The 11,304-nt window shown below is 36.6% G+C and overlaps 1 protein-coding gene across 1 annotated transcript; it reads right to left on the reverse strand.

Annotated features, from left to right (window-relative positions):
* Positions 1-221: 221 nt before the first annotated feature.
* rab8a (RAB8A, member RAS oncogene family) lies at positions 222-11,056 on the reverse strand. Its single transcript, XM_014981798.2, has 8 exons — positions 10,881-11,056; positions 10,327-10,387; positions 8,625-8,685; positions 8,449-8,526; positions 8,278-8,367; positions 8,100-8,165; positions 7,224-7,274; positions 222-3,932 (listed from the first exon to the last, which is right to left on the reverse strand). Exons 1-8 carry the CDS (start codon positions 11,002-11,004, stop codon positions 3,843-3,845), a joined length of 621 nt encoding a protein of 206 aa, XP_014837284.1. The 5' UTR covers positions 11,005-11,056; the 3' UTR covers positions 222-3,842.
* Between the last annotated feature and the right edge of the window lie 248 nt (positions 11,057-11,304).

Below are 11,304 nucleotides of genomic sequence, written 5' to 3' on the forward strand. Positions count from 1 at the left end.
GTTAACCCATCTGGACAGGCATCATTAATTATGACCATCAACTGTAGATCTGTTTTGTATCTAACGGGGTTTTGGTTACACTGGGTATAAAAGAGCAGAATATTCCAGTGGCTCCCAGTGGGCCAGTAGAGACGGAGGGAGCCATTTGTCCTGAAAGCAACTCCAGCGCGGGGTCAAGTCCTGGTCGCCTCAGCCAATGAAAACACTGGAAGGAGTCAAACCATTTTTAGATCCTTTTTTATTAAATCAAAAGTACACATATCTACAGTTGGTAGATACATTTCATATGGGTTTAGAAAGTACAGTACAGTTTATATAGATTTATTTTTCAATGTTCAATGATATTTATATAATTTCCCCCCCACCCCTCTAAACTTCTTCCTGTGAATTTCCCAACAGACAGAATGAAAACATGGCTGCTAAAAACTTGTTTGCTTTATTTTAACATGTGATGGGATTTTAAGAAAAAGTAAAAAAAAAAAAAAAAAATCAATCAGTCAAAAATAATTGCTGCTGAAGTTTAGGTTAACATGCAGTTTTCAAACAAGCCTGACCTATTTCTGGCTCAGTGAGTGACAAAAACACATTAAATGTAACAAAGCAAATAAATTCATCTGTAAGGGTTTATGATATACAAAGGTCCAAGATTCACAATGCATAGCTCAGCTATAAGATCTGACGTTTAAGACAAATGGTCCTAGTAATCATGAGGTCCCAAATCTTTCTTTGATACTTAAAAAAAAAGAAGCTACAACCAAACCATAAAAATGCCTTTCTGAACACTGTGGAGTTTCCAGAAAAACAACTAACATAAGAATCCCAACATGAGGTAAGCAGGAGAAAAGCATTTCAATTAACTTTGGCCTCCTTTTTTTCTGAATTTATGTAAATACTGACTCAAATTTGTATTTAGGTGGTTTTGCTAAAAGAAGCAAACTGTTTCTACAGCGCCACCTAGCTATTAAACATCAAAACTAAACAATGTGGAAAACACCTGAAATGAGCTTAATTCAAGCCTGTTTTGACTTGAGCAGAGCACAGACTTTTTAAGAACAAAGTGGCAGGCTTTAGCTTAAAACTCCTCTATTCTATGCCTACATACTGGATTTACATCAGTTTACAGAAATTACAAGGAAGTAAATGCATCAAGGTGACAGATTACAGTAGGAGGATGCTGGATCACTTGGTGCTGTTAAGATTTTGGTATCACAGACGCAACAGATCGACACCGAGTTGTTATAAAGCGAAGCCATCACTTAGCACGGACAAACACACAACGTACTGGTAAAGTGCTGGGGGAGCTCAAAGGGAACCTGCAGTTCATGACCAGAGGCGTCATTTGAGCTTGAATGTTATCTAGAAACAATTTTCCTGGTGAGAGGATTGGCGTATTTTGTTCACCGTCTCCATGGTAACCATTAAAAACCAAGCCGCCGAATAAGCATCACAGGTCCCTCCATCTCAATCGGGAAGATATGAAGTTTGTCGAGTTTGTTTTTTCATGCCAGATCCAATTTTATAATTACATTTTCTTCCTTTCTTTTCTAAAAAAAAAAAAAAAAAAGAAATTACAAATATTTTTAAAACGTGGATTTTATTTCAGTTATCTCTTCTGTGAGTTATTCAACATAGTATTATGGGCAGGCTAGGAATTTTTTTTTGCTTAATTACAAAAATATAGTCATAATATTAGCAGAATAAGACTCTATCAAGATTTGACGTGATCAGCTCAGTTTGTGTGACTTTCCACTCATTTTTCATGCCAAATATCCCAAACTTTCCCAGACTTATTTGTCTAGTTTAGCCCTCCATTTTTGTTCACCATGAATTAGCAGCAGCCATTGCTACTGCAGTCATGTTTAAAATATGGAAGAAGTGATTGCATGGGTAACCAGCTGAATAGATAGCAGTTTTAGACCATGTGGTAGGGATTAAAGCTTCCCTTATTATCCACATCTGGAAAATACTAAAATATAATACAACACTTTTTCCTGTGTGAAACAGGAATAGATTGAAAAGCACCTGATGCTCACTGTTAAGCAAGGTGGAGGATGTGTGATGCTCTACGTCCGTTTCAAAAACTTTGGGAAAATTGCTGAAAAACTAGTGCAAATGTTCAACACAGCTCCATATTTTTCTGTAGAATACAATGAGAGTTTTGACATCTGAGGACAAATGAAGCACAAACGTCTGATTCCAAACAGGAAGTAAATAAAGCGGCATCATCTATCCGACTCCTAGAAAACCTAATGAATAAATACTCTATTTCTGTTATTTGTTTTTTAAAAAACTAGGGGTATTTCTACAAATTTAAATACTTAATTTTTCCATTTATGTTCACAGCAATCCATCCTTCAACCAGTTACGCCCAAACCACTATGAAGAAACATTTTAATATAGGTAGATTTAACCTGTGGTGGTAAAATTTTTTATCTGGTTTCTATATTTTGGGCCTCAGAATCAGTCTGTTCTGACTGATAACATTTTAGGGCTTAATCTTAAAGAGTTTCTGAAAATACTTGGTTTTGGGTAAACACCAGGCCCACATGCCTGTGTGGCTGTCAAACACAGATGATAACGCAACCCAATCTGACAAACCGAATATTTATTTATCATATAACAGTTTATTACTATTGGCCTCTTCGGTTATTTCCAAAGATTTAACGATATATAAATGCAACAACCAATCTGACAAGACCTGGAATAAGCCAATTTTTCTTTCATTAGAATATCAAATAATTTTTTTATTGACTAAATGCGTTATAAAATGTGAAATCTCACTGTCTTCAGTGTATAAATGCATCAACCAATAGCATATGCTTCAAAACAATTCATTTTCAGTTCAACAATAATCAACAGAGGGCTTGTTTCTTATGCTTTGATGGGAATAATCTCGTAAGTCCTTCATTTTCTGTTAGAATTAAAACTGCAACATCTATCATGGAACCTATGGAACCATTTCACCTTTTTATGCCTTCATAGCAAGAAATTAGCATAAAGAAAAGGTTCTTTCAACCAGGAAAAGTCTCATAGTCCATCTCTACCACTAATACAAGTTGCCACTTTAAAGACCCTTTTACAAAAATATGCCACCTCTTCTTTTTATCTAAATTTGGAAAGCAGGACTGAGAAAACACAGGATGATATTTTACCTACACTTGAATGCTACTGCAAAAATAGCTTGGAGGCAGTGATCAGGACATTTTCAGTCTCATCGGATGATTGTCAAGAACAACAAACAAGAACAAACAAGAACAAACAAAAACAAAACTTTCTGAATAATTTTGAATGGACTTTATACGCCTTGATATGACTTCAGCTGCTGATATGAAAAAAGTGCAACTCTGTTTCACTGAAGTTCAGAACCATCAGTCTCTGCTCAGCAACGTGTAACACAAACACCTAAAGAGTGCTATTAAAAGTAGACCAAAATACCACATTTGATTTCCAATTCAAAAACATTATAATGAGGCAAGTATCTTCTGCTGCTGGCTGTGCTACCGACTGAGAGAAATACAAGAAGCCCCCGATTTTGTAACAGAAAACACATCAGTGATGAGTCCTTTGTCAGTTAAAAACTCTTGAAAAGTAAAGACAAGTTTTCCTCTAATAATGGAAGCGACGCACCTCTGGAAGCCTTCAGAAAAGGAAGAGTGGAGGGGAAGTCCTCCGCTTACTGACAATAGTGGTTTTTGCAGACCGGGAGAGGCCATGGTTGGGTAGAATAAGCAAAATAAAAAAATAAAAAAAGAAGAAGAAAAAAAGAGAGGAGGAAGTGCTGAGAGCAAGCACAGTCAAGTTGTGTCCGGCCGGCCTGAGGCCAGCATGGAAGGCTTCTGTTCTCAGAGCAAGCTGCAGCGGAAGAAACTGGTCTTTTTCTGTGGCTCGGAGATCTTGACTCCATGACTGCTGCCCTGAGGGGCGTTGCCTTCCTGCAGCAAAAATCACAAAAAAACATCAATTAAAAAAACAAAAAACTAGCTGAACAAGTAGTTCTGTCACAATAACAAATTTTGTTGGACGATCAATTGCAACAGAATTTATTGCAGTAAACGATGAAAATGGTCTCACAACAACAATATTGACCAATAATGGTAATGGCACAGTAACTCAAGAACACATTCTCAAAGATTGATAAACTTTAAATTCTATTGAATATTTAAAACTGGAAGACATTTTAAGTATCCAAAACTAAGAAAACAAAACAACAGAAACAACAAAATTAATTATGAAATGTCTGTAAACATTGAACTCGACTGAAGACTTTTGTCAACCAGTTTTTGGTAAAAAGAGAGCGAAAAGAGAAAAACTCTAAATCATGCAAATGGAAATTATTGGGTTTGTTTTAATTTATCATGAGATTAGTTGATTTGTTCATTGTGACAGGCCTAGTTTTAAGAAACCCAAAATGGATTATTAAAGAAAAAAGGTACTGCTGGTTTGGATCTTACCATCATTTCCAGAACACGCAAAAGTATTATCAGTTCATAACTTTACAAACACAAACTTCAATGTTTTCTCCTTCCTAAAATAATGGAATATGTCATTTTCTGCCAAAACTGATTTATTTTTTTATTAAATCATCTTTTGGAAACAAATGATCCAGGCCATTATTTTAGGAAGGTGACAATGTGTTTTCTTGGGTTTTTCTGTGATAGAGCAACAAACAACAGTACATAATTGTAGGATGGAAGGAAACTGTTTAAGGTTTTCACAAATAGAAATCTGAAAAGTGTTGGGTGCACATTTATTCACCCCTCACCAATGTTGTAGTACTCGAGGTCGGTCTTGGTCTTGAGACCATTTATTGATGGTCTCGGTCTCGTCTCGGACTTGACCATATTTGGTCTCAGAATCGGAGGACTCGGCATTTTATTTCAAGACCAGTCGAGACCGCAACTGTGAAAATATCACTAAACGTGCAGCATACTGTCCAGTTTATTTGTTAACATCTTTGTTTTCACTGGATGCAAAACGCACTGATTAAAATCCAACCAATTACATGTTTCTGTTTCTCCCCCCTCCATTCCCCACCTTTCACTCGTACGCGGTGCTCTGAGACATGCGCAGTGGTTTCCTCTGAGCGGCAGAAGATGTCCGTCTAATCGTCAGTAATACAATAGCGCTGCATAAATCATCAGAAATCCGATGGCCACAGCTAACTCAGCAGCACTTCGCTTTCAAAGACGGTGGGAACAACATCTAACTGTTTTTGTCGCTTAGAAAAGTAGCTCAAAGAAAGGTAAGCTCCGTTGACATGATGCTAGCAAAGCTAGCTGTATGGAGACACATAAGCATTTGTGATGAAAAAAAGTTATCACTCACTGCGCTGTATTATTTTGCGGAGGTGTTGACTAATTTGTCGCATATGTGGGACAATGCTGTGTCCAAAAGTCTGCAATATAGTGATGTGACATTCAGAAACAGTCCGATTCTTCTGCATGGCTCTTTACCTATTAGATAGGACTGGAGTGTCATTGAGAGCCGTTGTTCTACCAGGTTACCATACGCTGTCAGAATAACATATATGCAGTGAGTACCATGCCTGCGCATGCGAATTAATAAGTCCGACTGTCAGAGGAGTTGTCAGTTCACCATATGCAACAAGTTATGATGAAAATAAGTCATTAAATTGTTTCCAATGATAACTATATAGATATGCGTTGTCGTGGTTTCAAAGTGTATTTAAAACAGGGTCTGGCTGCAGCTGCGGTCAACTACAACACATGCCCGTGTAAAACTCATTAACCTGCTTAACCGCTAAGTCAGGATACCATACAACTGTTAATAACAAAGGGTATGATGATCTACATCATGATTCTATGTTGCCGATTAAATAAAATCATATGGTAATGACGTGTCTGACAGATATAGCCGTGAGTTCGTGCTATATTTGACAGCGTATGCTGACCTGATAGAACACCGTTCTTTGTTCTTGTAATGCTCTGTGTACACTGCAGTAGCTATCATTTTATATAAATTATGTACATTGATATTTTTTTAATGAACAAATAATAAAACACAAGAACGAAAGAGCACGCAGATTGCTTTTTGATTGTTTTTGTTCATAGTGGCAGCTGTTAATGTGTGCCATGGTGTCAGACTACCTGGCTTCACATAGCGGGAGAGAGGGTGAGAACAGTCACGATGAGCGTCTTGTGCTTGTGGTAACTTCTTGCTTGTTGCTCCTTGGTCAGTGTTCATAGTTGTACGTTATTTACCGTCAGGGCATTGGCTCAATTGCTATGTTTAATGGTGCAGACAGTGGTGGTTTCTGACATGAGCAATATGGGCAAACGCCTAGGGCATTATCTTTTTAGGAATGGCACGAGACCACCATGGATTATAGCAGAGAGAGATTATAGCATTGTTCTGCTTTTAATATTGGTAACATTTATTAAATATTTAATATCTAGGTATTTTTATGGGAATATGGATCTTTCAGATCAATTTGAGAAGCAATTTTGACCATATTTCACATTTTATTGTGTCATGTAGCACGGGCCGCTGGTCTTGGTCTTGACTTGGTCTCGGACCCTAAAAGTCTTGGTCTTGTCTCGGTCTCGATACACTCTGGTCTTGGTCTTGACTTGGTCTCGGACCCTAAAAGTCTTGGTCTTGTCTCAGTCTCGATACACTCTGGTCTTGGTCTTGTCTTGGTCTCGGGTTAGGTGGTCTTGACCACAACACTGCCCCTCACCATAATTTGACCTTTTTCAGTTAAGACACAAAATGCTACATGGTGGAAAACTAAGACTGAAAATAAAATGAAGGCATGTGTTACATAATAACACATGTAACACATGTTACATGTGTTAACGTATGTTTGTCTTCCGCAGGACAGGACAGACTGTCAGAGTTGATGAGAAGATGGGCGGAGCTTAATACAGGCCAATCCTGGAGGAAAAACTTTTAGAGGATGAAAAAGACTTGATAGTGGGGCAGAGGGTTCATTCTTAGGCCTATTCAAAGTCCACACCCAAATGCAACTGAAAATCTATGATTAGAATGTGAAACAGTTGTTTATGGATGGTTCCTATAAAATTTGAGACAGGGGGACTATAGACTATCCAAACTATTGACTGAAGAAAGAATAGTAAAAATGCTCACCACACTAGCAGCACACACTGAAGTTTGTGATTGTAATTTGACAAAATATGAAATGATATAAAGACAAAAAATATATACTTTTTAAGGAATGTATGAATGAAATGGCTTCTTACCATTTTTGTGTCCATCTTTGATTTGATGTCTCTGGCAAGAGTCAAAAACGCCTGGGAATCCAAATACATGTCAAGGTCATTAAATAATGCATTAGTTATTAGCCCAGAGTGTATGAAATCTTTTTTTTTTAAATGATAATGGGAAATTTCAGGGGTTTACCACTAAAGTCCAAAAACATTAGAAAATATTCATAATAAAGAGAAAATGAAGAAATATAAAATTCATGTAAAACAATAAAAAGTATTTAAATGTTTTATATGCTTTAACTAGCGCTTCTGTCAGTATTGGGTCAATTTTAAATCATCCTTTTATTGACATTTTACGTCAAATAATGAGATTATTATATGTTGGTGCTGATCATCAGCCATCCATGACATGACAATCCTACGTTTTAACTCCAACCATTGATCAGAAGTGTCCCATTGCCTTCTATTAAAGCACTTTGGTTTAGCGACTTATATGTGTTCCATTACAGACGCACATTAAAATTTTAAAGGGATTAACAGAGCAACTTTGTCATAACACATTCAGCCTTCATGTTACTCATTACAGTCTTGCTTTCTCTCACTTTCTCACAGCCAGAAATGTAGAAAATCCAGTTTCATTTCAAAGACCTTACATCTCTGTGCTTTCTCTGACTTAAATCTTAAATGTCTCACCAATAATACAATTAGGCAACTTTTAGTCGAATGTTGTCAGCAGTAAACCCCCTAACTCTCTGACCTATTTCCTGAAATATCTCTATGACTTTGTCTGATATACAGACACATTTGAAATTGTTCGTAAGGCAATCATACAGACATGTAGCCAGACTGCTAACAAATTAAATGAAACAAGTGCATATGTGAAAAGATTTTTAGATAATAATAGTTTACATTTTCCACATTGATGTTGGCCTTTGCACTGGTCTCCATGAACTTGATCCCATACTCTAGTGCAAGCTGAAAGAAAAAAATACATTTTCCCAAATTACATTTCGTTGAACTGGCCATCATATGTGTTGCTATATTATCAATAAATAACCTTCCATCTATGTTTGACTGAGATTCTCACCTTCTCTCCCCTATCTTTGGAAACCTGCCTCTTGTCGTTGATGTCGCATTTATTGCCAAGAACCATCTTCTCGACATCGGATGACGCATGCTACATTAACAGAGGAAAAGGAAACATTTTAAAATGGAGCCGCAAACGTGTCAGAGAGGATAAATTTGAAGCGGTACATACTTCCTCTATGTTCCTTATCCAGTTCTTGATATTGTCAAATGATTTCTCATTTGTGATGTCGTAGACAAGCATGATCCCCTGCAAAGAGCAGTACATGAAAAATGTTGCTGTAAATGCAGCTGAGGAGCCTTTTAATGCTTAGGAAACAGAAACTAGTAGCATGTGAGGCTACCCACCATTGCTCCTCTGTAGTAGGCCGTTGTGATTGTTCTGAAACGTTCCTGACCAGCTGTGTCCCTGCAGGAGTCAAATACATCAATTTAAATAAAAAGAATGACATTTCTATCTTTAGGATCAGATTAGAAAGTTTTATTTTGCTTTTATCAGCAGCAAATCATAACCGACAGAGTTTTAGTTTAAAAAGAAAATCCACTGATTGGCTTCCTACACCCATGAAATTTCCTCTTCCTGGTTTACCATAAATGTAAATAGGGTTTGATAGACCTGAATGATTCTCTCATATTTTTGTTTTTTCTATATTACAAGGTTTTTTTTGTTTGTTTGTTTTTTTTACTTGAGTTTACAGAAATACAAAATACAGCAAACACAAAATGAGCTGTGGCTTGCAAAAGTATTGACACCACTTAAGCATTATACAACCAGAAGCTTCCATATATTATTATAACAGCCGGCATTGCACTGCTTGTACGGTAACTGGAGCTTGCATGGCTTCACAAAAAAAAAAAAAACTGTATTTATGTTGAGATTAAATTATTCTCAGGTGGAGTCTATTTACAAATTTTGGAGGTAATAAGTTGCTATGTGTTTTATTTAGGAGTAGCAGGGTAAAGAAGACTAATAGAAAAACACAAAAAACCTTACAGATTTTTATTTGAAGAATTTTGAAACCATTTCTAATTTTCACTCAACTTCACTGTCAAGCACTACTTAGTGTTTTTTTCAGTCACATAAAACATGATATACTTGTGCATTGTCAGAACAAGTCTGAAATGTGTCCTGCATCACAGCACCATTATTTACAGACACTCATATACAAACAGAATCAAGAGGTATAGATTGTAAGATGATAGCATTCCATGTTTTGCTTCAGGATTTATTTGTGTGCAGAAGCATTTCTCGGTTGAACCTTATGAAACTGCGGAGCCTTTTATCTTTGACCTGATAGTAACAGTCTGCATTCCTGGTTCAGAGCATGGTCAGGTTTTTAGCTAACTTCACATTATTACAGTAAGACGTTTCATGCAGCTTTTGGACTGGGATGGCCTACAATCTTCGAGCAAATTTTCATTTGATGAAGCACTTTAGATTTATCAGGAATAGTTTGACTCATACTAAAAAGGTTTTATGGTACTACAAAACACTCAACACTTTAGTATAAAACAGAAGAACATTTTTACTTGCTCCAAAGACTTCAGGTGTCGAGGGAAATATATTCTTTGTTTTGTCTTTTAACGGATCAATTCAATGAGAATTTTTTCTAGACCACAGATGTCATATAATGACTTCAAACTATCCAAAGAACCTAATTTTTTTTCATTATGGATGATAATAGAAATTTATGACAATCAGATAATTGTCTGAAAAATATTTATTCAGTTTTTATTTATTTTATGAGTATTTTCACCTGTCCATTGAGCATCTTCACCAACACTCTGTTGGTGCAGCCCTGGGTTGTCCCAGGTGTCAAGTAAATTAAGTAAAACTGTACTATAAGAGTAATTTTTAAGAGTAAACAAAACAGTCAAACTCGCATCCCCGAGGAGCTTCAACATTGGATATGACAGCAGATGAAAATCCCAACAAAATATACAGAAGCTTGAATTTGGAAAAGTGATCAAATGTAGAAGGATTCAAGGGGTGTCAATACTTTTGTAGTGTAGCAACAAAACATTGCACCGGTTTTTTAAGTGCTCTTACCATATCTGTAACTTTATCTTCTTGCCATCAAGCTCTATTGTCCTAATCTTGAAATCAATACCTGCAGGAAGATAAACGGAAACGAGAATTCCAATCATAACGACAACTTTTAAGATGCAATAACACCCCACAAGAAAAAGCAAACTATTTACACAACAAAAGACAGCACTGCTCATATAATAGAAAATATCGCTTATTAAAAAAAGAAACAAAAAAAGCATTTAATGTGCAACACATCAGGTTTTCCGGTGTCTTTCCAGGACATAGTCGGGTCTAACGGTTGACACTTGGGCTTACACAGGATAAATGTAATGTCAAATTAGTTCTAAATAAGCTATACATGAAATATTAACAGCTGTTCTATACCGAGATTTATTCAAGCGACCATGTCACCTAAATACGGCACAAAAATTTACATTTACTAACAAAGTCAATGTCTCATCTCCATATATTGCATTACAAGCATTCCAGCAAATAGACGTATCCGCAGAGCCAGTCCCTCTACGTACTATAAACACACAGAACACACCAAAATACCCCCCCGCAAAACGCACCTATTGTTGAGATAAACGTTGAGTTGAAGGCGTCTTCTGAAAACCTGAAGAGGACACAGGTCTTCCCGACACCAGAGTCCCCGATTAGCAGTAATTTAAACAAATAGTCGTATGTTTTCGCCATACTTGATATTATTGCGGAAATCCCGCCCGGCGAAGATGCAAAGCACAAAAAATGACACGACGCCCCCTGCTGGCCCGGAATTCACTTACAGGTGTTTTTAGCGCCAGTAGACGGGAAGTTACCCGGAAATGCGGGACGTGTTATTAGCCACGTGTTTTGTTTCAACAAAATTTGAAGTCTTATTTTATTTCTCTTACATACATGCATACTTCCTACTAATTAACATAATTTACACACAAAATAATCTAAATTAAATCAATATTTTGTGAAGCTAATAATTACAAAAGAAAATGCATTGAT

This window comes from Poecilia mexicana, unplaced genomic scaffold (assembly GCF_051168715.1).
Source record: "Poecilia mexicana isolate PSO_F unplaced genomic scaffold, ASM5116871v1 scaffold_17, whole genome shotgun sequence".
NCBI lineage: Eukaryota > Metazoa > Chordata > Actinopteri > Cyprinodontiformes > Poeciliidae > Poecilia > Poecilia mexicana.